This window comes from Phaethon aethereus, assembly GCF_964289735.1.
Source record: "Phaethon aethereus genome assembly, chromosome: 12".
Taxonomy (NCBI): Eukaryota; Metazoa; Chordata; class Aves; order Phaethontiformes; family Phaethontidae; genus Phaethon; species Phaethon aethereus.
This window is the reverse complement of record NC_138588.1, coordinates 19,596,763-19,620,645: the sequence shown is the minus strand read 5'-3', so window position 1 is coordinate 19,620,645 and position 23,883 is coordinate 19,596,763. Positions and strand designations below refer to the sequence as shown.

At 36.8% G+C, this 23,883-nt stretch overlaps 1 protein-coding gene across 1 annotated transcript in view; it reads left to right on the top strand.

Annotated features, from left to right (window-relative positions):
- The window catches only part of HERC1 (HECT and RLD domain containing E3 ubiquitin protein ligase family member 1), a gene marked incomplete at its 5' end in the record, with an annotated part of 85,426 nt that overhangs the window by 47,013 nt on the left and 14,530 nt on the right, over nt 1-23,883 (top strand). Inside the window, 22 exons of the mRNA XM_082005376.1 lie at nt 1,358-2,133; nt 2,855-3,053; nt 4,021-4,181; nt 5,775-5,891; nt 6,074-6,305; nt 6,580-6,704; nt 7,000-7,220; nt 8,448-8,716; nt 9,325-9,377; nt 10,603-10,803; nt 11,424-11,598; nt 12,306-12,576; nt 13,404-13,617; nt 14,418-14,623; nt 15,185-15,312; nt 17,098-17,225; nt 18,482-18,682; nt 19,547-19,677; nt 20,690-20,889; nt 21,395-21,509; nt 22,062-22,208; nt 22,791-22,892. Coding sequence (XP_081861502.1) covers nt 1,358-2,133; nt 2,855-3,053; nt 4,021-4,181; nt 5,775-5,891; nt 6,074-6,305; nt 6,580-6,704; nt 7,000-7,220; nt 8,448-8,716; nt 9,325-9,377; nt 10,603-10,803; nt 11,424-11,598; nt 12,306-12,576; nt 13,404-13,617; nt 14,418-14,623; nt 15,185-15,312; nt 17,098-17,225; nt 18,482-18,682; nt 19,547-19,677; nt 20,690-20,889; nt 21,395-21,509; nt 22,062-22,208; nt 22,791-22,892 — 4,372 coding nt within the window. The remainder of the gene's footprint in view (nt 1-1,357; nt 2,134-2,854; nt 3,054-4,020; nt 4,182-5,774; nt 5,892-6,073; nt 6,306-6,579; nt 6,705-6,999; nt 7,221-8,447; nt 8,717-9,324; nt 9,378-10,602; nt 10,804-11,423; nt 11,599-12,305; nt 12,577-13,403; nt 13,618-14,417; nt 14,624-15,184; nt 15,313-17,097; nt 17,226-18,481; nt 18,683-19,546; nt 19,678-20,689; nt 20,890-21,394; nt 21,510-22,061; nt 22,209-22,790; nt 22,893-23,883) is intronic.

The window sequence follows — 23,883 nt, the reverse complement described above, 5'->3', positions numbered from 1 at the left end:
CTTGCAGACGTGCCTTCAAAGGGGAAGCACTTGCAAGGAAACTCTGAAACAAAGCTAGTGGCTTTTTTGGGCTGGCTGGTACTCTCGCAGGAATTGCCTATGTTTTTGTGTGGAAAAGATTTGTTTCACTACATTTCTTGAACTCCTTCTGGCTGTAGTTGAACCGCAACCTTCTGGAGAAATTGAGCAGGAATCATTATTTTTTTTGCCACCAGTTACAATTACATTCTGAAACAACTGAGGTCAGGTCACCTCCTAAAACTGTTGCAACATTATACCTATTTGCATTTATGCAAAGGCTGTTGTCGCTTTAACTAAGTATACTGGAGTGCAATAGATTGTCAAACGTACATGAAAGAATTTACATTTGTAACTATGCCCATGTGACAATATAGCCTTAAAGTAAGTGTGCACTTAAAATAATTTGAAATACTCTCGAAGTGAAGTGTTACAGTGCTTGAAGATACGCAAGTTCTTGGTAATGCATTGAATTAAGTTTAGAATATACCTTCTGAATTAAAACCAGCCTAAAGCTTGCTTTCATTTTTAGGTAGAAGTTTACACTGTAAGATGGGAAAACATTTTGGGATAATAAAAGGGAGATTTAAATGTCCTCTATCTGCTGGATGTATGGAAAATACAAGATGTGTGGAAATATAGGCTGGTGAATTTTTGTCCTGCTTAGAGTGAAAATTATTCAAGTGTAACAGTCTTAAACATTACGAAAAATTATCACTGGGCATAGATGGACAGATAGACAGACATATGTTGTGTGTGTCTGTTGGGTTTTCTGACCTGTGTTTTTAAAAAGTCACTGTCCTCTCTAGGTGTAATCTGTCCTGGCATAACCAGAGACGGAATTATCCTAAGTTATCAGAAGTGTGCTCCTTATGATGTGTAGTTGAACAGGAGTGTGAGGTCAATCAAAGCTTTTCCTTAATGTGAAAAAAATTTAGGCGTGTTTTCTCTCTAAGCTTTTACACCTGCTCCCAAATTCAGCTCAGATATGATGATAACATTTGGCCTAAGGTAGTTTTACTTAGTAGAAGTCTGTTGCGTATTTCTAAATAACATAGTATAAACCCTTGTCAGCACAGAATTGATAGCTTCTATGATGCTTCTGGGTTTTAATGCTTGTTGTTGAAAACCTGTGCTTGCTTTGTTGCCTTTACTCTGATACCATATCTCCCCGTTTCTGATCATAACCTCATTTTCCCCTGTTTACATTTAATTTTTAGAATTTGTTTATTTTATTAAATGTATTTTACATCTTGCTTTGCCTACATTATTTTCTGTACTTTCCTCCTGTCTCTCCCTCACTTGCTTTTTCCTGTGTCATTCTGATCTTTTATTAAAGCTTCCCAACTTTTTGGTCGCCTAGTGATACTCCGTTGTATAATCTGGAGCCCTGCGAACCACTGCCTTTTGATGTTGCAAGATTTCGTGGGCTGACAGCTACTGTATTGCTGGACCTTACCTATCTGACTGGTATTCATGAAGATATGGGAAAGCAAAGCACCAAGAGGCATGAGAAAAAACACAGACATGAATCTGAAGATAAAGGGGAAACGGACCAGAAAACGGACGGTGATGTTGGATCAGATATACGATTAGGACAAAGTGCTGATGATAACAAAGGACATAGCGCTACAAGCTCTAAATCAGAAAATGAGATTGCTTCTTTTTCTTTAGAACCATCAACGCCAGGGATGGAATCCCAACACCAGCCTGCTGAAGGAAGAAAAAAGAATCATGAACACACTCCAAGAAATCATGATATAGTGCAGTCAGAAATCAGAGCAGTACAGCTATCTTATCTTTATCTTGGTGCTATGAAGTCACTTAGTGTTCTTCTTAGTTGTAGTAAATATGCCGAACTACTGTTAATACCAAAAGTCCTGGCAGAAAATGGTCACAACTCTGATTGTGCTAGTTCTCCAGTTGTTCATGAAGATGTCGAAATGCGTGCTGCCTTGCAGTTCCTGATGCGACACATGGTGAAAAGGGCAGTCATGCGTTCACCGATTAAAAGAGCTCTAGGACTGGCAGATTTGGAACGAGCACAAGCCATGATCTACAAATTAGTGGTTCATGGGCTGCTGGAGGAACAGTTTGGTGGCAGACTTAAACAAGGTACTTTTTCAAAATCATGAAAGTAGAGCGCTACATTATTTTTTTATTTCTATTAAAATTAATAGTAACAATGATAGTACAAATAACATAATCTTGTAATTTTGTAGTGGTTGTACTTCAGAGGAATCTTAATTGGACAGAGAAATTTTACAAAGATGTTCTACTGTTTTGTAGATACAATACTGACTTTTTTGCCTTTTCCCCACTTCCTTATTTTAATAAAAAGTGAATGCATATCAGTCAATCAGAAATATAAGAGTTTCTAATTTGTCTTTAATACTTTTTAAAAATGAGCAGTTCTGTGTATGCTTGTCAGAAGGATTTGTATGCGACGTGACTGTCAACATTTGGTGTTGTTAAATGTGATTGTATGCAGTTATGTTACTGGATGACGCTAAGCATGTGTATGTTCAGGGTGTAAGTAACCTGTGTTTCTGTCTGTGAAAATCTCTAAATCAGTTGTGGGGTTTTGGGGTTTTGTTTTCTGAGGGTTTTTATCTGCATCAGTATGGCAACAGTAAGAGCTGATAGACTGATTTCTTTACATAAGTCCATGAGTTATTGGCAGAAGTATTTGTACGGTGTGCATTTCTGCACACTGCTTTCTTTGGGGGGGAAATTTAAATAACGATAGTTATTTTTTTTACGTTTTAGCCACAGCTACTAGTTTGCTCTACGCAGTTATATTAATGTTCCTGTAACACCCTTTTTTCTGTTGCAGAAGTAGATCAACAAGTAGAAGAAGGTGATCAGTCTCAGCAAGCCCAAACACCAGTTACAACCAGCCCTTCTGCTTCTAGCACAACATCTTTCATGAGCAGCTCTCTGGAGGATACTACCACTGCTACTACTCCAGTAACTGATACTGAAACAGTTCCAGCTTCAGAATCGCCTGGTGTTATGCCTCTCAGTCTTCTTAGGTAAAATATCTTTACTTTCAGTACGTATGATTTTGTCTTTAGCTGTCTAAACCTTTGAAAATGTTAATATTTGTATTTGCTGTCAAGAACGGCCTCTGCAGAGGACAGAGTTTAATTCATTACTTTGCCTTGCAGGACCTGTGTTACTAGAAATAAAAAGCTGTTAAGATTTTAATATATACTGTGTGTACATATATGTAACATGAATTCTTCAAGACTGGAGAAAATACCTTCCTTATGTTGTCCTTCAGTTCTCATGTTTATGTGGTACAGTTTAAATTACAAACCTTCTGAAATTTAACTATTTGTTAAGTATTTTAACATCAACAACTATTAAAATTTAAATCAACAATTATTTGTTAAATATTTTAACAAATAGTTGTTGATTCTCAAACTAGAGTAGATCTTAGTTTGTAGGTAGCATCCTGAAATGGAAGTGAGATAAAGCTAGTTAATCTGCAGAGGCTGTTTGTGATGTAGAAGGATATCTGCTTTATATTGAATAGAGTTGTGTTCTAAGTTTATTAATTCTGTTGACGTATCTGACCGCTCTTCCTAGAGATTTTGCAGGTATAATTTGACAAAAGCCAAAACAATGTCCTGTTACCAGGAAAGTGAAACTAAAATACTCACCTGATTTATTAGTCAGGCTGAGTTCTGCACAAAGTGGGGAAAATGGGAAGTGCTTACTTCTCTTTTATCTCCTAGGACAGCTCTTGGTCTGTGAGGGCTTTTTTTTTAGGTGTATACTTACAGTTTAACTTTTCAGGCAAAGGTGGTAGGAATGAGCTTGTTCTGACAGGGTTTTTCTGCTCGGCCCAATGCATGTAGTGCACCTTACCCTTACAAAACTCAATTTCTGTAAAATATGACTTGCCAAGTGCGCTCTAATTTGATGTATTTCTTGTGTCACACCTTTTTCAGTGTAGCTCTTTTTAATATGAATGTATGTTGTTCTTTTTTAAAGGCAAATGTTCTCCAGTTACCCTACTACAACTGTACTTCCAGCACGACGCGCTCAGACTCCTCCAATATCTTCTTTACCAACATCTCCTTCCGATGAAGTCGGAAGGAGACAAAGTTTGACTTCTCCTGATTCCCAGTCTGCGAGGCCTGCCAATCGTACAGGTACGCTTGTAGTCAATATAGATAGAAATGTGGACAAGTCAGTAAATTCTCAAAAGCTCAGTGTAGTTTTTTAAGACATTGAAAACCAATAGGATTTCTTTTTAATGCAACCTAATGTGCAAAGCATTGTGTAAAATCTTTTATGACTACCTTAGGGTAAAAAGCTGTAGAACGTCTAGCTGTAGACTTTATCAAGCAAATTAAATTAGATTTTAAAGCTGTGGAATGGATTATGAACTACATGTATAAAATGAGATGCGGTATAATTGGTGATTACTACAGATTGTTAATCCAGTTTGGGCTTCTTTCCTTGGTTTTGTGCCACTGTTTAGTGCACTGATTTTCTAGCTTTTGTTAGATCATACACCACGCAGAAAACAAGAATTGGTGTATTTTATGATACATACACCAGTATAGCTCCTTCCAGCTAATCTTGTTTAATGAGATAGAAGGGGCTCGCCAACCTTCATGGGCTCCTCATGCTGCCATTGGCAACCATGTGGAAGTAACAGGAGGCTTTTGTTCATAGGAGTTTTATTACTGCCTGCACTGTACCACTCAAAACAGAAACTTGCTTTGTTCCAGCGTACGTACAGAATGCATACCTAGGAGTAGCAGCAAATTGTTGCATGAGAATCTTGAGCTTCTGAAGAGCACAAATGAGTATTGTGATGCAAAGGAGATAATACTAAAACAAAAATTAAAAATCCCTATGTATGTGTTCTGTATTAAATTAATAGAAGAGACTGAGTTAAAGTATATTTTCCAGATTTCATATTCAGTGCTGAGAAACAAAGTCGATGCCTTAAAATTCCTGTTACAACTTTTTATTCTTGCTCTTATATCCTGCTGTTAGTTGGGTCTTTTAGCGGTCTCATTTGTTGCACAGCAACTTGTCTGCAATTTCATGTGTGTTTCTTTTTTCTTTTTTTTTTTTTTTTAATTGAGATGACTTGCCTCTAGTCATTATGCTGTCTTTACAGCAGTGTTTTTTAGTACATTGTTGATGTCTTCGCGTTGATCGGACCTCACTGTTATGGCAAATGATAAGAAAACTGTGGGTTTTGGGCAGTAACTGACCTTTTCAGAGTCCCTTGAAAGACTCTCTGCACAGAAACATAGCCATCATCTGTAAAGAGATTTTTTAGATATGTCAGCAGCTTAGCTGAGGTCTCTTTCTGTGCCTTAAGAGGAATGTGTATTCATGTGATCTCATACCGTTTGGGAATCTGGATGATTCGGACGAGGATAACTTTACCTAGTCAACCTAAGTATAAATCAAATAAATAATTTGATACTGTTTGAAATGGAAATAAACTTCTTAGAAATATCTTAAAAGAAATAATACTTTGAATATCATCAGTATCCTACTTATTTAAACAGAGACTTACATAATATATGTGTTACCAATAAGAGTCAACGCAGTCTGGTTTCATTACAGAAAGTATCTTACTTTGTGGGAATTAGTAGAAAGGAAAGTTGTTAAAGGCAATTTTTCCCTTACTTTTATATATTAGTTTCAAATAAGGTCTAGCAAAGTAACACTAAAGAAAGATTAATGTACTTTACATTTATCATTTTCTGTCTTTTAAGCCTTGTCTGATCCAAGCAGCCGACTTTCGACATCCCCTCCTCCTCCTGCTATTGCTGTTCCATTGTTAGAAATGGGGTTCTCCCTCAGGCAAATTGCAAAAGCTATGGAAGCTACAGGTAATCTGTAACTATAACACCAGTTTCAACTGAAAAATTAAGAAAAATATGAAACACTTTTTTCCAATGGAATACTTAAATTTTTAAGTTCTATGACCACTTATGGGAAGAAAAATATTTTTTCACCATCAGTGATATAACACAATTCTAAAGAGTGAATTTTTTTTTTTCCCTACTTTCAGGTGCCAGAGGAGAAGCAGATGCACAGAATATCACAGTGCTGGCCATGTGGATGATAGAGCACCCTGGAAATGAAGATGATGAAGAGCCCCAGTCAGAAGGGACTGCAGATTCACGGCATGGGACAATAGTCGCTGGAAGTGGTGGAAAATCTGGTGATCATTGTTATTTGCAGTCACCAGGTGATATCCCGTCTGCTGATGCCACTGAAATGGAGGAAGGCTTTAGTGAAGGGTAAAATTTCTCCTAATTGCTTGTTATCTGTTGCTGAAACTGAAAATCTCACAAGTATTTAATCTGATTTTGTGAGGTAAATCTCACAGTCAAAAAGACAGTAAATATGTGTGGCAGTGGAACTGAAAATTCTTGAATGCCCAGTTCCCTTTTTTTCCTTCTGTGAAAGAAAGAAAGAAAAAGTGCTGATAAGTATGATCTTAGTATTTTTCCTTCCTGCATGTGGCTGTTGAAAACTTGGTTTGATTTACCTGTAAATTACAAATTCTTGTAGCCCTGATAATATGGATCATGTGGATAATGCGGCATCTGCAAGTGGACCTCCTTCTAGAAGTCGGTCAGCTGTAACAAGAAGACACAAATTTGATTTAGCTGCCCGAACATTGCTAGCACGTGCTGGTAAGTACACTGAAAGGCTTCCTTTGCTTATCCGGTAAATGAAGGGGAGAGGGATTGGTACTTAGCATGAAAGTTACAAAACTCTCCTATCACCATGTATCGGTGGATATTTAACTTAAGTGTTTTATGTGGTAATAAGTAGATTTTGATTAGCAAAAGAGTTAAAAACAAAGCAAAAGGAAGTTGAAAGTACAGTCATCTTTATTATATGCAAAATAAATGTTGGGGTTTTTTTCTTCTTTTTTTTTCCTTCTTTTTTTTTTTCCTTCCTTTTTTTTTTTTCTCTCCACTTAAGCGGGATTATACCGCTCTGTACAGGCCCACAGGAATCAGAGTCGAAGAGAAGGGATATCTTTGCAGCAAGATCCAGGGGCACTTTATGACTTCAACTTGGATGAGGAGCTGGAAATTGACCTTGATGATGAAGCAATGGAAGCTATGTTTGGGCAGGACCTGGCTAGTGATAACGATATTCTGGGAATGTGGATCCCAGAGGTATTGGATTGGCCTACCTGGGTGTGTGTGACTGCAGCGGGGGCTGCTTTAACTTACTGCTTTTTGCATGTTCATATTTTTAAATTTAAAATAACATGCATATGCGTATAGCCTGTTTGACAATGCCTTCCTAAATGCCAGCAATGCTTAAAATCTTCTTGTGTTCTGTAGCTTCACTTTTAGATTAAGGATAGTGCTTTCTGGTGTTTCTTGCTCTGTGCTTCTCAATGTACATAGTTTTTAGTTCTCCCGCCCCTGAAAGATGAGAACAGAACTAGTATAGTTGTTATTTTGATTATATCACTTAGAAATCATGTAGGTGTTCCAGATTTTGCTTAGCTGCGTGAGATAACACACACAGTTGTAAATGTTTGTAGTACTAGTAGTAGTAATATCATCATCATCATCATCTGATCTGTAGCAACATAATTTGAACTTAAACAGATTTTTCTTAATTTAGTCATGTCATGTATTTCATTCTCTGGGAAGGATATGGTGACAGTCCTCACTCAATTGTTGTATAGACCACTAAAAATATGTTTGAGGTGGAAAAGAAATCTAATAACAGCAGTTTGTTAATCTTTAGATTATATGTGTTAAATTAGCTGAGAAACCCACAAGACTGAGCTTTTGTCTTCTAATTATGGTGTTACCTGACTCTGAAGCATGTTTCAGTATACATACTGAATTTTTCCGAGAGCTTGTTTCACTGGAACATCACAATGAAATTACTGATATAGGACAGAAATTTAATTATAGAAAAATTAACTTTATGTTCAGACAAACCCCTGGAATTTATTGACACAAATTATAATTATTTTTGCTCATTAAATTTAAAGTCCAATTGTCAAAAAAACCAAGGATTCCTTTTCTTTGTTGGATCTAATCTAGTCAAGTTCTGGGGAGAACCAGATAACTTAAAGGCAGCACTGAATGTGAACTAGCAGAGTTACATGTAAAAAGTTACACTGTCAAGAATTTTGAGTCAGATCTGAAGTGAAGTGGGAGAATCTCATCCTCTGAAACTTTATTTCCGAATGTTTTTCCTGTTCTGAGATAGTCTGCTTTTCATTGTGGCATAAATTGTCTGTTTCTGCTTTGCTTTTGTTCAAGTTAATCATATAAATGCCATTCTGTGAGTGTAACAGAAATGGGCAGGAACATCCACCTAAGAATATTGGCCTATTTTATATCTAATACGAAGATATTTATTGTGTACAAATAACATGTGAAAATCTTATTGTGCAGCATGTTTGTGAATCTGAAGACAGAGAAGAAGTAGTGGTTTGTGAACTATGTGAATCCAGTGTTGTCAGCTTCAATCAACACATGAAAAGAAACCACCCAGGCTGTGGTCGTAGCGCAAATCGCCAGGGCTATCGTAGCAATGGTTCTTACGTAGATGGCTGGTTTGGTGGCGAATGTGGAAGTGGAAATCCTTACTATTTATTGTGTGGTATCTGCAGAGAGAAATACTTGGCCCTGAAGAGTAAATCTAAAACATCAACTTCTGAAAGGTATAAAAGTACAAGGTGGTGGAATACTCTGTCTAAAAAAGGAAACTACTTAAAAATGTTTACTAGCATCAGCTTTTTAAGAGTTTGATTGAAGAAATTAAAATCCCTAGCAGAGTTTGTCTTTATTTTAACTGAGGCTTAAAATCATTCTCTGCATTCAACAAATGCATATTTAGAAAACAGCTTGTCTTGATATTTCTATTCTTTTACATGAAAAACAAGGAATTACTTCCTGGGACATGGTTTACTGGGCATGGTGGTTTTGGGATGGTGGTTGGACTTGATGATCTTAGAGGTCCTTTCCAACCTTAAGGATTCTATGATTCTACTCTTGTTGACTTTTAAAACTTGTTTTTTCAATTTTGTCTGACAATTCCGGTATTGTTTATGGGCCTTTCTCACATTAGTATGCAAAATGCTTCTCCCCCTCCACAGATGCTTTTAGAAGCCCTTTTATTCATTTATCTGTTACTAGCCATTTCCAGAAATCATGTATGCATTGACCTAACAGTAAAGTAACTTAATAGTAAACCGTGTTTAAAATTATTATGCATGTATGTAAACCATTAGATCCATTCAGTTATTTTCTTTGTTATTTTTTCGTACAGGTATAAAGGCCAAGCTCCTGATTTAATAGGTAAACAAGACAGTGTCTATGAAGGTATGTTTCTAAGTTGCTGAAGATACTAAATAGTTCACATTTGCCCAGTGTTTTATTTTTCCATAAAGGTACTTCCATGCAAATAAACCTGTCATGAAACTGTATATGAACGTGTACTTTAGAATCTTCTTCAGACTAGATGTAGTACTTCAGTGACTTTTTTTTTCCCCATGTCTTTCATCTAAGTAGCTGGAATGGCAAATACTTAATGTTGCGTGATAATGTGTCATGGGTAGATGTTATATCCAGAACTGCACATACAGAGCCTTATGTTCAAATACATTTCTATAGCTGCCTTTGTAGGAGAAGTTAAATAGCATAATGTGGAGTCTCAGAAGTCTGCCATTAGGCTTATTCTTTCTTTTTCTACCTTTGTTTTAGCTGAGAGTGTCCAGAGGATGGCTTTCACTTTAAACAGATCGTTTCTAGTGATTGTAGAAAACTTTTCCCAGATGATTCTTTGGTTCTGGGCCTTCCTGTAGCTAGTATGATTGCAACTGTTTGATTTTCCACATTTTCTGCTTACGAGTCAATGAGTGCTCCAGAACTTAACAGCAAGTCCATCTTCCCATAGATAAAAGGTGTTCAGATTCTACTATATGGGGAGTGAGATAGAGCAGGAGGGATTAGCAAGTGTAAGTTAACTTCTGTGTAAATGGTTGGGAAGCGCATGGAATGCGTGACTGAATTGCCTTTTGGGTTTTTTTCCTTCCTTTGTTTTTTTCCTGGGAAGTAAAAGGAAAAGCCTAGGTGTACAATTACGACCTAAGAGCCAGTGCATACTTTTTTGATACATACTTCTAGTATCTGTCTTTCCTGTTCAGTCCTTTGGAATATGTACCTGTTATCATGATTTAAAGCACAACTGTATGTCTGCGCTTTCCACTATATTCCAGGTTTTGGAGTTGTCTTGTGCTAGATGAGATGACCTCTCATTTCTGTGTTTCAAAAACCTAGCTAGTTTGATACCTCAAGAGAATCTTCCATGAAACTTCTCTGCAGTAGAGATAAAGAGTGAATTTAATGGAGATAGGCAAGAGTGAGATTTTGTTTTTCTGATTTACTATATTGTGTCTATGTCAGCATCAGAAGATGAGTTTTTAAAACTACTGTGTTGCAGATTACAATCCACATTTTATACCCCGTATTTTTTTTTTTTAATTAACTGAAATTATTTAAAGTTTAGGTTTTGTAACCAAGTTTAATTCCATTTCTCCAACTGTAGAAGACTGGGATATGTTAGATGTAGATGAAGATGAAAAGCTGACAGGAGAAGAGGAGTTTGAATTACTGGCTGGACCTCTTGGGTTAAACGATCGACGTATTGTACCTGAACCTGTACAGTTCCCTGACAGTGACCCACTGGGTGCTTCAGTTGCAATGGTGACAGCTACCAACAGTATGGAAGAAACATTGATGCAAATAGGTAAATTTGAAATGTGTTTCATTCAAAGAACAAATACTTCCCCTTTGGTGTGATTTTATATGGGCACTGTAGACATATTTTGACAGTCTTTCCTGTCTCCCACCATGAGGAAGTGAAGGCAGGGTTCGGAATTGTCCTTTTGTTATAGGGGAGTTAGAGAGAGTGTGTGAGGCATTTATATTGGCAAAAGGCTTGAAGCTTTCATTTACTAATAAAACTGTGACCATCGTCCTAAAATGGATGCCAGTAGCACGTTTTGCAGAACTCAAAGACGGATTCATGGATTTAAGTTGGGACTTACTGACCAGCCTGTTGAAATACAGGATCAATATGTAAGTTTGTAGTCCCTTCTAATGGAAGAGGGAGACAGAGGAATTAACCTTGAGTATTGTCAAGTTGTGCTAACCTGTCTTTGAAAATAAGGCATAATTAAATTATGGACTGTATTTCAGGAGTGTATTTTCTTCTCAGTCATCATCACTATAGTTCTGTATGTATGAAATGTTGAAAAATTAATGAGTAACTTGCAAAGTTGGGCCAAATTTGCTTCTGTGCTTATTACTGTATGATAATGTTTTTGTTTTCTTTAAACACTAACGCAAATCATCATTATTTCCAAGGCTGTCATGGCTCTATAGAAAAAAGTTCTTCTGGCAGGATAACCTTAGGAGAACAAGCAGCTGCCCTAGTAAATCCACATGACCGTGTTATGGCTCTAAGAAGAGTGACAGCTGCCGCCCAAGTCCTCCTTGCAAGAACTATGGTTATGAGAGCGCTCTCACTTTTGTCCGTCAGGTTTGTGGCATCCTTGACAGCACTTCCTCCCTTCCATTAGGACCAGTTATCAAGTTATGTTTGATAGGGATGCAGTTCTAAGCTATTTGGGAAAGTGATCGTCATTTTATATACTTACTTCATACTATTAAGAGAAAAAGTTAGGTTGATTTTGTTCTTTTGAACCCTATCTTTGAACTTTATGAAAAAAAATTCTACATCTTCTAGGGAAAGTGGACTCCAGTAGTATCAGCCATTCAGAACATAAAGTTGCTGTGTTTGTCAGTGAGTTTTTGTTCAAGGCAAGTATTAGAACTTACAGGTAAAAGTTAGAGGAAAGAAGATGAAGAGAAGGAGTTGATGGGACATGAGATTTAAAAATGGGCTTTGTACAAGATACGTGTGCAGCTATGAAGACGTTGCGGAGGTCTGACATGTACATGTGCATATTGTCATAAAACAGCTAAACGTGAATTATCCGTATAACTTGATTTATGAGTGATTCCATGTAAACTCAGGGGTTTTTGCTAGGACAAGTCTGTAATGTGTTTTTATCTTCAGCTTAAAAGAAAAGGAGTAGAGGGGCTGCAGCTTAATTTCTCTTTCGTCCCTTTCCCCCTGTATGGCAACAGTGTCCAGCTGATCAAATAAGCAGTGCTCACTAATGATGAACGTGTGCTAACAAATGTACTAACAATTCCAAGAGCGTTTGTATTCATTTTTGACAGTGGTTCGAGTTGTAGCCTGGCAGCTGGTCTTGAATCCTTGGGATTAACAGATATCAGAACTTTGGTTCGTTTAATGTGCCTCGCTGCAGCCGGGAGAGCAGGCCTCTCCACCAGTCCATCCACTGTGTCAAGTTCAACAGAGAGATCTAGAGGAATACACAGCAAAACAAGCAAGCCTATATCTTGTCTTGCCTATCTGAGTACAGCAGTAGGCTGTTTGGCATCAAACACTCCTAGCGCTGCAAAACTGCTGGTACAGTTATGTACACAGGTAGGACTGTTATTTCAAAGTAAATATTATATTTAACTACTTATACATGAGATGAAGCAATCCATTTTCTACATACTGATAATTTGTGCTTTTATCTTCTGATTTGTCATGAAACTGACCTCAGTTTGAGGATCTCCTTAGAGTTCTTGTTTATGGCTTTTTGCACAAAGGTGTGTTTTATTGTTGGTAAAAATCAAGTAACTTTTTTTTTTTCTGAGTACTCCTTTCAAGGGGCAAAAAATGGATGTGCTTTTTGTATTGATCAGGTTTTTCTGTTAAAAAGTTTTGGTGTTTTTAATTTGAGTCATCGCTATGTGGAGCCCAGATTGTTTATACTTAGGCACTCTACAGCTGTGGAAATACAGCGGGATTTCGTGTGTATTGGGAAACTTCTAAGCAATCCGGGTAATTGTTTTGTTCTTCAGAGTTTGAAATACAATTGTGGAGAAATGAGAGTGTTGGATGGGATAATGGATTTTGTTATGTGTTACTGGTTTTTATCCTACTACCAGGTGCATAACTTTTGATAAAGTTCCTTAGTTTTCTTGCCAGTATTCTTGGTTACTTGATTTTTTTTCTTCTCCCCCCCCCCCCCCCCCAATCCATGGATCTGGATAGTTGGTTCCATTAAGACCAGGTATTCCCCATAAATTCCATGTTGTATATGATCTTTGTCTGTTAAAATAAAAGTGGTTGGGAGTTGAGAATTTCTGAGAAAATTTGAAAATCTTTAAAACTCTGCATGGTTTGTTAAACTAAAAATGTTTTCCAAGATTGATTTTTCTGTTTGTTCTGGTTATTTATTGTCTTTAATTTTTTATTTTTAGAATTTGATTTCTGCAGCAACTGGTGTAAACTTGACAACAGTTGATGATCCAATTCAGCGAAAATTTTTGCCAAGTTTTTTAAGAGGAATTGCAGAAGAAAACAAACTTGTCACATCTCCAAATTTTGTGGTTACTCAAGCACTTGTAGCATTGTTGGCAGACAAGGGGGCCAAACTGAGGCCAAATTATGATAAAGCAGAAATTGAAAAGAAAGGTATGATATAACTTTGTTTTTAAGTGTTCAATCTTCAATTCCTCATTTATATTTAAGGAGAGACTTGCTAGAAAAACATATAACTAACTATACTCTCAAAAATATACAAAACTTGTTTTAATCAAAGTAATCTTACAGTTTATTACACAAATTCTACTTAGAAATACTATCGTATTACGTAGTTGCATCTTTTGCCACTGAAAAAAAAATAATCTGACCATGTGTGTATTCAAAGCCATATAGCTGAGACATTCAGCCTCGCTTGTGCCACCTAATGAAATTAAGGGGAACAAGAGTTGACTGCTGTCCCCAAAGAACTGTTCTGTCTCTGACACAGAAAGTTGTGCTGCCTCTGCTGTGAGAGGGAGCTGAAAAGCAACGGCTGTGCCTCAACACTGGGCTGTTGTTGCGTTAAAGGGAGGGAAGGACACAGCAGTGACGGCAGCTTATCTGTGCCGGGGTGGCGTTGCCTGTTTAGAAAGCACTTGCTCTTTGAAGACTCTCGTTTTCCTGTGGTGGCAATAAGGCTATTCGTAATTCTATGCTTAAGGGTTTTTGATGAAATTTTAAAGGGGGTTATTTTTCTCTTAGTGTCAGAAGAATGTTGTTTCTAATAGTTAACATGATTGCAACTTTCTTATGTTTGTAAATATATCTCTTTTTCTGGAAATTGTGGCTAATGCTGTGTTCACTTGTGTAATTCTGTTTGGTACTCATCTAGGCATCATCTCATTGTTTTGTTTAAGCAGGTTTAATTGCCCATTTGTATGCCCATCCTTCCTATGATCCTTCTGCTGTAGGCCCTCTGGAGCTGGCTAATGCACTAGCAGCTTGCTGCCTCTCTTCAAGGTTATCTTCACAACATAGGCAGTGGGCTGCTCAGCAGCTGGTGCGAACTCTTGCAGCACATGATCGAGATAATCAAACTGTTCCTCAGACCCTCGCTGATATGGGGGGAGACTTACGAAAATGTTCCTTCATAAAATTAGAGGCTCATCAGAACAGGGTAAGCATGATTGCTCCCAAAATTGCATGATTTTTAATACTCTCTTTTGTAGAACACAGAAAAAGTAAAATATGTTACAAATACACTGACTGAAATTATTTCCCACAAGAAGTAATTTTTTGGTGATAAAGTTATTGCTTGAAGGTACTTCTGATGCAGGAAAATTCTTAGTTTCTTTGAAGCTTCAATTAAAGGGGACATGAAAATATGCTTATGATACATGAAGTCAGCAGAATCGCCATAAATCTTTTCTTAGACTAGATCTTGATTTACATTAATTTTGCTGTCATAGTAGTGAACATCTTTGTCCCGTAGTCTGTGCAGTAGTGGCCAGTGGAGCATGGGTCTGAACAGTGTAGCATCCCTACAAAGCATGCTTAATTACAGTACACAATACTGTAAAAGCAGAAAAATACGTCGTTTGATTGTTACAGTGTATTTCAATAACGTAGCTAATGCTCCGTCCCGTTGCTTAATGTTTGCTTAATATTAGTGAACAAACATACCTAAGCTTTAGATTTAAATTCCAGTTTTGCCATGACTATACTTTGGTATTTGTAGGTCATGACATGTGTTTGGTGCAATAAAAAGGGACTTTTGGCGACCAGTGGAAATGATGGCACCATAAGGGTGTGGAACGTTACAAAGAAGCAGTATTCCTTGCAACAAACGTGTGTGCTCAACAAGCTGTAAGTTGATTCTTTATAATAGTCAGATATTAATTTAAGCTGTAATTATGCAAGACAATTAAAAGAGCCAACCCTGCAATATCTGCTGCACTGACACACTTTCATTTTTTGTCTGGGACTGTTGCTGTTGTTTATGGCATGCGAAGTAAATTAAATAGCTTAAAACGGAAACCAGAACTTAAATATCAAGCAGATAAGAGTCGGTGTAAAGAGATAGTGTTAAAGCTGTTTAAAAATATTCTTAATGAAACGGGTAAAATAAAAACTGTAAGGGACTGCCATACAAAAAATATCTGAATATCCCTTCAGTGGGTTCTAGTGGACAGTTCCAACGTATAACACGATAATTATGAGTGCGGTCATTTGAGTCAAGTGTGAAAAAAGAATTTGTGACTTCTGGGGTTCGGGAACTGAGCATAATGCTTCTTCATGAGAGTGTCTGGGAAGTACTTTTGTATCATTTCGATGTGTCCAAGAAATAGGAAAGAAAAAGGAAAGATTAAAATCTAATTATTTAGTACAACTTAAGTGAGTTTAACTCAGGAGAATGAAGAAACGGTAGTGAACTAGAAGGTTGGTTCATGATGATTTCTTAGTGGTCGTTTTAGTTCTTGTTTGCTTGCTACTGTTAGATATTGCCTTGAAAGGAATAGAATGGTATAACCTGACTTCAGAAGATAGTAATGAGAGAAGCATCTTCCTTTAACAGAGACCTTCTATTACTCACGTGGCAGCAAAGTGTGCTTCCTGTACCGTAGATTCAGAATTCAGTGCTTCTGTGGGCTTCATTGCTAACAATAATTACTTTAAATACCAATGCCACACAATTCTATTTGTATTCTTTATTGCAGTGGGTAAGTGCCAGTTCTTCTTTAAAGGTAGAACTATTTTTTTAGCAAAAAAAAAAAGATGAGCAGATGAAAAGGCATTATTCCTTCTTTTTGATAGAATTATCTCCTCTTTCTGTGAGAATACTTCCTGTTTTTCTGAGTTGGGAAGAACATTAATTAAATGCTACTAGGTTACTATTCCCTGAGTATTATTACCTGTTAACTTTTTATATTAATATTGCTACATGTGTTATGTTACTAAGTTAATGTTGTTAATAATAGTTGCAATATGCCATTACCTGCTATATTCAACGTCTCCTGCTTAAGCAAGAACACGACAAAGGCGTGCCTCCTGCATCTTCAAAAACACGGGGGTGATACGGTATTTGGCTTACAGTATGCATCCTGGCAATATTATAGCCTTCATTTACCCTTTACTAAAATCGGTAAAACCCATGCCTGTCATTTGTGACCTTAAGGGCAATAAAATATGCCAGTGGTCCTGTTACAGTTAGCCAAAGCAGACTTTAAAACAGAATTTTAGAACAGTGTAGCAACGTTTTAACAGGAGGAAGAGTTTAAATTAGAGTTGAGAGCAAGATGTACCTCTCTCATTTCTTTTGTCCAAGCTATTGTTTCATTTCATGACATCCCAGAAAATTCTGCCCTCACCAAAGATGATAGATTTGTTAAATTTCATATATAACTAGGTAAAGTTAAAGATAATTAATCTTACTTTCTAGTTGAAACCTCACTTCAAATTTCTAACTGTGGAAATAATTCATTTGTAGTTTGAAGCGGTTTTAAAAAGAATATAGAAATACAAGCAGAAAAATTGATCATGTAAATATCAATTTACTCCAGATTTTAACTGTGATGTTTAATGAATTCTATGTTTTCCTCAGTGCTCAAAAGAAATACCCTTTTTAAATTGCATTATGTTATTCTACTACAGAGAAGGTGATTCTGAAGAAAGTCTGGGGTCACCCAGTGATCTTAGTTTGTCTCTTGTCTGTTGGAGCATCAGTGGCAAGTATCTGGCTGGAGCTACGGAAAAGATGGTGAACATATGGCAAGTCAATGGTATGCTCTTAACTACCTGTGAACGCTTTATGATACAACATATTTCTAGGGAAGCTGCTAAGATACTGAATATTTGTTTACCTGAGTATTTAATTGTGTGTGCTTTCCAATCTAAATGCCTGCCATCTTCCATAATGTCTTGTAAACCTATTTTAATTAGAAGAAGGCACTAACCACAAATGGATGTGTGATTTACAATTAGTTCTGTGGAAAACTGAGCAGCATTTGAGTCCTTGATGAATCAGAAGCGTTTAGGTGTGAAGCTTGATCACTCGTAGCAATTTTTGTCTCTAAATACTCTCTTCCTATAGTCTGCAAGAATTGCATTTCTACATGCAACGGGGAGAATGCAAAAATTGACTGAAACAGATTGAGAGAAGGATTGCTAGAGTGATCAGCTAGATGGAATGTCTTCTAATGAGAGCAGAATGAGTGAGCTTGCTTTATTTATTTGAACAAAAGTCTTGGAGGAAGAAGCTTTTAAATAAATATACTAGGAAGGGTACTATTATTATAAATAAATATTCTAGGAAAAGCCCAGGGAGGAATAGCAGTTATGTAAGCAAATTGATAGTGTTGACACAAGAAGAAACGTAAATAAATTGTCCATGAATAACTTGAAGAAAGTTTCTAATGTTCAACAGATTGTCATCTCATATTTTACAAGGAGGAACGAAAACTGGGGAAGAGATACTATAAAATTGATGAGACAAATTTATGAGATAACATTGTGATAGAGGGGACTGAACCTGGTCCAGGAAAGGCTCTTTCCAATTCCGTGGTTCAGTTTGCAAGCATCTTTTACGTGGATTCTCTTACATTTTTACTGTCATTTGTGCTGCAGTTGACTAATCCAGCATAATACCTTTAGAACTTCTGTGAGAGGAAGACTGTTAATCACTTTGTCATCTTTAATCTCTGAAACATCATTCTGTTGTTTTGCACTTAACAAAAATCACCGGTTACACTGCCCATGTTAGTGAACAATCCACAGGAAAAGTATAAATTTATTGAGTACTGAAGAATTTAGCTTCCTTCCTTAAAAAAACTGTTTAACTTGACTGACAAGTAAGATTTGTCAGCTGCATTTTGTCTGCATAGATTAGCTGACTATTGCCTTATAGTCTGGTAACTGAATTTGTAGTATGTCCTAACTCTAAATAGGATCACTTGATAGGTTCCCATGGAAAGTATTTTCGTTGTTATCTTTTCTTCATGAGGATGAAGTAGTTTTAAAAGACTTTTTGGGCTCCTAGGAGGAAAAGGATTATTAGACCTTCAGCCCCACTGGGTGTCTTCTCTAGCTTGGCCAGAAGAAGGGCCAGCTTCAGCATGGACAGGAGATGCTCCAGAATTATTATTAATTGGTCGTATGGATGGATCTCTTGGTCTTATTGAAGTTGTAGATATTTCAACCATGCACCGGCTAGAACTGGAACACTGCTACAGAAAAGATGGTAGGTGACTCTATCAGTATTTAAGTAAAAATTTAAATTATTGATCCACACCCCTTTGTTTTTACTAAGCAAGTATGTAATCTCAATTTGTTTATTATTGTTCATGGGATATGATTTTTGGTACCTTACCTGCAAGCATCATTCAGTGGTATTCAAGGGAGGGGAAAAGTCTGTGGGATCTCCACCTGATTCCCCTACAGCAGAGACAAACAGTAGCAACCTAGTGAAATCCTGACGTTCCTTCCTTGCCATTGTATAAAATGAATATAGGTTTCCCTTCAGTATCTATTCTGTCTACAGATAGCATGTAGTCAGTATCATTTGAATTACTGAATTATTGCCTTTTTTCCTTTATAGTTCCAGTCCCAGAGGACATCAAGTAGCACATCTTTGGTAGCATTGCGTGGTTTTGCATATTGCTTCTTCAGGAAATTGCAGGGGTTTTTTTCAGAATCGAGTGAGGCAATATCTCCCTGCTAAGAAAGGCTCAAGTTTTCGGTGCTTTTTTTAGAAGCATCCCTATCTCAGACAGCTGCATAGGGTTCAGGCTCCATTTTTTCTTTTCCCCTAGCATAGTTCTTTTCAAGGTGTCAGGAATATAAATTCAGTTATTTTAATAAAAAGGAGAAGAGTGAAAAAACTATTACAAAATAATCTTAACAGCTGTCATGACAGTGGCACTCAGATTTATCTTCACAATACAAATTCAAGAAAATTTACAGACCAAAGGTATGTTGAGTAACCTTGGTGGTGGGGGAAGTTGCTATGCACTTCATATTTTAGACAGTTGCACTGCAAAAACCTCTTTGGCAGAAGTGAAGTTCAATTTAGTTTAATTGATGTTTGTGTCATCTGTTTACGTAGTGTCTGTCACATGCCTTGCCTGGTTCAGTGAAGACAGACCATTTGCAGTTGGCTACTCAGATGGAAAATTGCTAATAGGAACAAAGGAACCACTTGAAAAAGGAGGAATCGTTTTAGTTGATGCACATAAGGTAGAGTTAGTCTTTTTTAAAGTAATATATAATTTTGTAGGTAAAGATCTGTTTAAGCTTTTTTCTTTCTGAAAGCTATAAAGTCAAGTGCAGATTGTTTTAAGAACACATACCTATTTCTGATACATATTCAACACAATATATTTTAAAGGAACAGTCTACCAAACAACAAATAAATAACTTCTATAGCCTTTTTTGGTGTTAGAGATTGTGAAGTGTACGTACATACAGCAACAGAAGTGTATTAAGGACACAGCTCTGCATGTCTGGATTTAAAATACTGTAGTTCTTTTAATTTGTAGAAGTGCTTATAACTAATTTTGGTTATGTCACATATTTTTGTAAAGCTTAAGTTCCTGTACAAAGCAAAAGATGTTTTCCTAAATATGCAGCCACAAAGGTTTAGAATGTTTGCTTGTCTAGCATGTAATAAGAAGTCATTAATAGTCTATAAATGATTTGTTAGGCTAAGAGGAGAATTTGTCAGCCGTAGGTGTAGCAAAAGCATCTTGAGTGCTGCCATGAACCGGTCTTCATATTTGAAGCATGGTAGTCACAGAAGTGAGCATGCTGTACCACTGAAACTATACTTGCATTTTCCACTATGGGCTGTTCTTTTTTCCTACCTCAGTTAGACGCAAAGCTACATCTGCCCCATTGCCTAACATGTTTATGAACCATGTACCGTTAAGGTCATTCATACTACAATTTCATATTATAAAAAAAGAAGGAAAAATTATCTACTTGTTTGGGGGGCGGGAGGGGAGATCAAGAAAGGTGTGCAATGAAAAGATGGTTTCCCTTTAGTTTCTGTCAGGGACCTAGGATTTTATTTTAATTTGGTAGTTCTGAAAAGTATCATAATGGCCTCTTACTACCTCTGTAAAGTAATTTGAGAATAAAATGTTCTTTGCTATTAATAATTGAACGTTACATGAGCTCCGAGAGTTATATTTTCTCTGTTTGTGCTGTGTCACTTCATACCGACTTTCAATTCTTTAAAATCCAATAGGATATGATTGTTAGTATGAAGTGGGATCCAACTGGTAAGATTCTGCTGACATGTGCCAAAGAAGAAACAGTGAAACTCTGGGGATATATCGGAGGATGTTGGAGACGTCTGCATTCACTGTCCCACCCAGCTCTTGTGAATGGCATTGCCTGGTGTGCTCTTCCAGGGAAAGGACCCAAGTTGCAGCTTTTACTGGCTACGTATGTACTTTTTTTTACATTGTTTCTGTAGGTCTTTTGCAGGTCTTTTCTACCAGTCTTTAGTGTCCAGAGCAACAAAAAGTTTTGTCTTTTTTTTTTTTTTTTTTTAAACAACATTCATTCCATAAGCCAGTTGCCATGAGGTCCATGAGGCTTCAGAATTCAGATGGAAAGAGTGGCTCTGCTCTTGTTGCCAACTGTTTTCTTCATGCCATGAGACCTGTGTGTGGTGGTACTGCTTGAAATTTTTTTTGCTTCATCCAAATATTTTTTCTGAGAAAACATTGTTAACAAAAATTGAAAAGCTACGGGGGAGGGGAAAGGAATAGGAAAAAATGAATTTATCCATTGGGAACATGCCTTTCCACTTCAGATTAATTGATACAATATAGTTTCGTAGGAAGGCGGTGAAGACTACTGATATTTTCAGTTAATACTAGACCACTGGTATTTTGTTGGTTAATACCTTTACTTTGTTTTTCTGATTTATCCTGACTTCCTTTAGAGGATGCCACAATGGTTTGGTGTGTGTCTGGACTGTACCCCAGGACATAGTAGTCGCATTGCAGTGCAGCTCGGCTTGCTCAGAAGGATGGTGGGACCAAGAAACAAGTGCCAAGGTAAAAGGCGTAAACTTGGTGTTTAAGGAACAGTCTTTGCTCATTCCGAAGTTGAGGGAGGAGAGGAACATGAGTGAGGTATTCCAGTCTCAGCATTTCCTGAGAGGAGACATTTGCCAAAAAAAGTTTATATTGCATTTGGGTATGTGTAGGCATTTTCAGAACAGGAAGTAAGAAGTCACAGGTTTAAATTAATTTTGTTTGGCTAAAGATTGTATTTTGATGTGTTTACATTTTTTTAAAAGTTGATAAATCTATACTAAAATTTAATAAGAGTTGAAAAATTTTTCCAGAGAAAATTAAGTCAAGATTAATTTCACATATGTAAATTGTAATGAGGTCTTTAATGTTGATGGCATTTTGTAAGGGGAGGAAAAATGATAACGTGACAGATTTATAAAATATTGTCGTAGTGCTGGTCTTTTTTATTATGTTATGGAAAGTACCCCATCTCTATGGATGATCAGTATTTATTACAGAATACAGAAGCTGTTATGCTATTCTGTTTTCTGTAAATAGTTCAATGTCCCATAACTATGAAATAATTTGCAGGATGGATACAGAAAAGCAGTAGAAGTCAAGTGTGTATTTCAGCTGAGAGGACATATAACTCCTGTTCGGACTGTTGCATTCAGTCCTGATGGACTGGCATTAGTATCTGGTGGACTTGGTGGTCTCATGAATATTTGGTCTTTACGGGTAAGATAATCTTTGATGTGGCATCTTTTTTTTTTTAGTATGTGTCTAAACATTATATCTAAAAAGGTCAAGGCATCAGACTAGCTTTTTTTTTCCTCCCCTCCAGTATGTTAGAAATATTAGAGAAAGCATGGTATAAAATAATGGTGTAAAATATAAATTGAGATTGTACTTACCTTTGAAGCATTTTATATTTTATGGTTCTACTGTTGATTCATTCTGTAGGCTTGGTCATGTTAGTTAGGCTTTGCAGAACCAGCTGCTCTGTCTTTACAGTTGGGAACAATTTTCTCTTACTTTGAGAACTTTTCCAAGAGTCAGATAAAGTGGGTTATTAAACATTTCTAAATCCTTAGTTATGTTACCTTCTTAACGTGATAAAAATGCTAGAATATGGGGTTTTCTTGCCTTTAGTGTAAATGTTTCAGTTTTTAAATAGTTACTGAACAACTTTTAAATAGTTACTGAACAGCTTTGGAGAGTATCATCCCTTAGGAATTGTACAACACAAAGTGATTGTATGCATTTAAACAGAAAATTAGCTGTTGTGTATATACTGACTCAGAACACTTCTTTCCTTAGGATGGCTCAGTATTACAGAGTGTTGTGATAGGTTCTGGAGCTATTCAGACTGCGGTATGGATACCTGAAGTTGGAGTAGCTGCTTGCTCTAATAGATCAAAGGTGACACTATCTGTTAAAGTAATATTCTTTCATATGTTTTACTAAAAGAGAACGCCATTTGTCTGTTTTTTCCTTTTTTTTTTTGTTATGTTTTAAAATATGCAGCTAGAAATATCTATCAAACTCTCTTATATTTTCAAGACACATTGTTTTGGCTTTCAACTATTACCTGACCCTGAAAAGGCTGGGGATTTTTTAATAGTATGCCATGTTTAATTGAGGGGGGGTGGGACGGGCAAGGTGGAATCCTTCTGAGACGGTGGTTATAAAGGATGCTGCCCAGCAGTTATATCAGTTTCTCTGTTTAACGGCAGCAGCTGTAAATGGCTGATGAAAATAAGCAGAAGACTTCCCCCCCCACTTTCTGCAGCATGAAGAAATGTTTCATTTCCCCCAGCAAATAAGATACTTCAGTGATCTAACTTAATCTAAAGCAGCCTCAGCCTCAAAAATTTTTAAGGAGCAGTAGAATTTACTTCACTGTTTGCTGTGTCAGAACTGCTGGCACCTGAACAAAAGTTTTCATAACAGTTGATTATTCCAAAAGATGTTGTTATTTTTTGTGAATGAAGATAAATATGGCACAAGTTATGACTCCTGTTCGTAGAGTCATGCTGCATGTGATTCTCAGTATTTTGGAATTCTTTGAAAGTCTTTCCTGAATTCAGATCAAATATTGAAGGTCATATTACAAGGCAAGTCCTAAACTAAGGTTACTCCTAAACTAAGTTCACAGCATTCACTGAAATGAACTCTGCTCGTTACCATGTTTGCATTCTTCCTTGGAGTGATAATCCTAGCATTGCCATGGGAATGTGAGGAAGTGGCAAATGGAGGGGGCTACTCCATAGCATTTGTCAGCAGATGATTCACCAGCAGAGACAGAAATGTTCAGGCTTGTGTGTTTTCTGGCCCCTACGGAAACTAAGATGATTGGTGAGAAATCAGTGGAGGTGAATTTTTCATTTCTAATGTGTCTTGCGACTGTTCT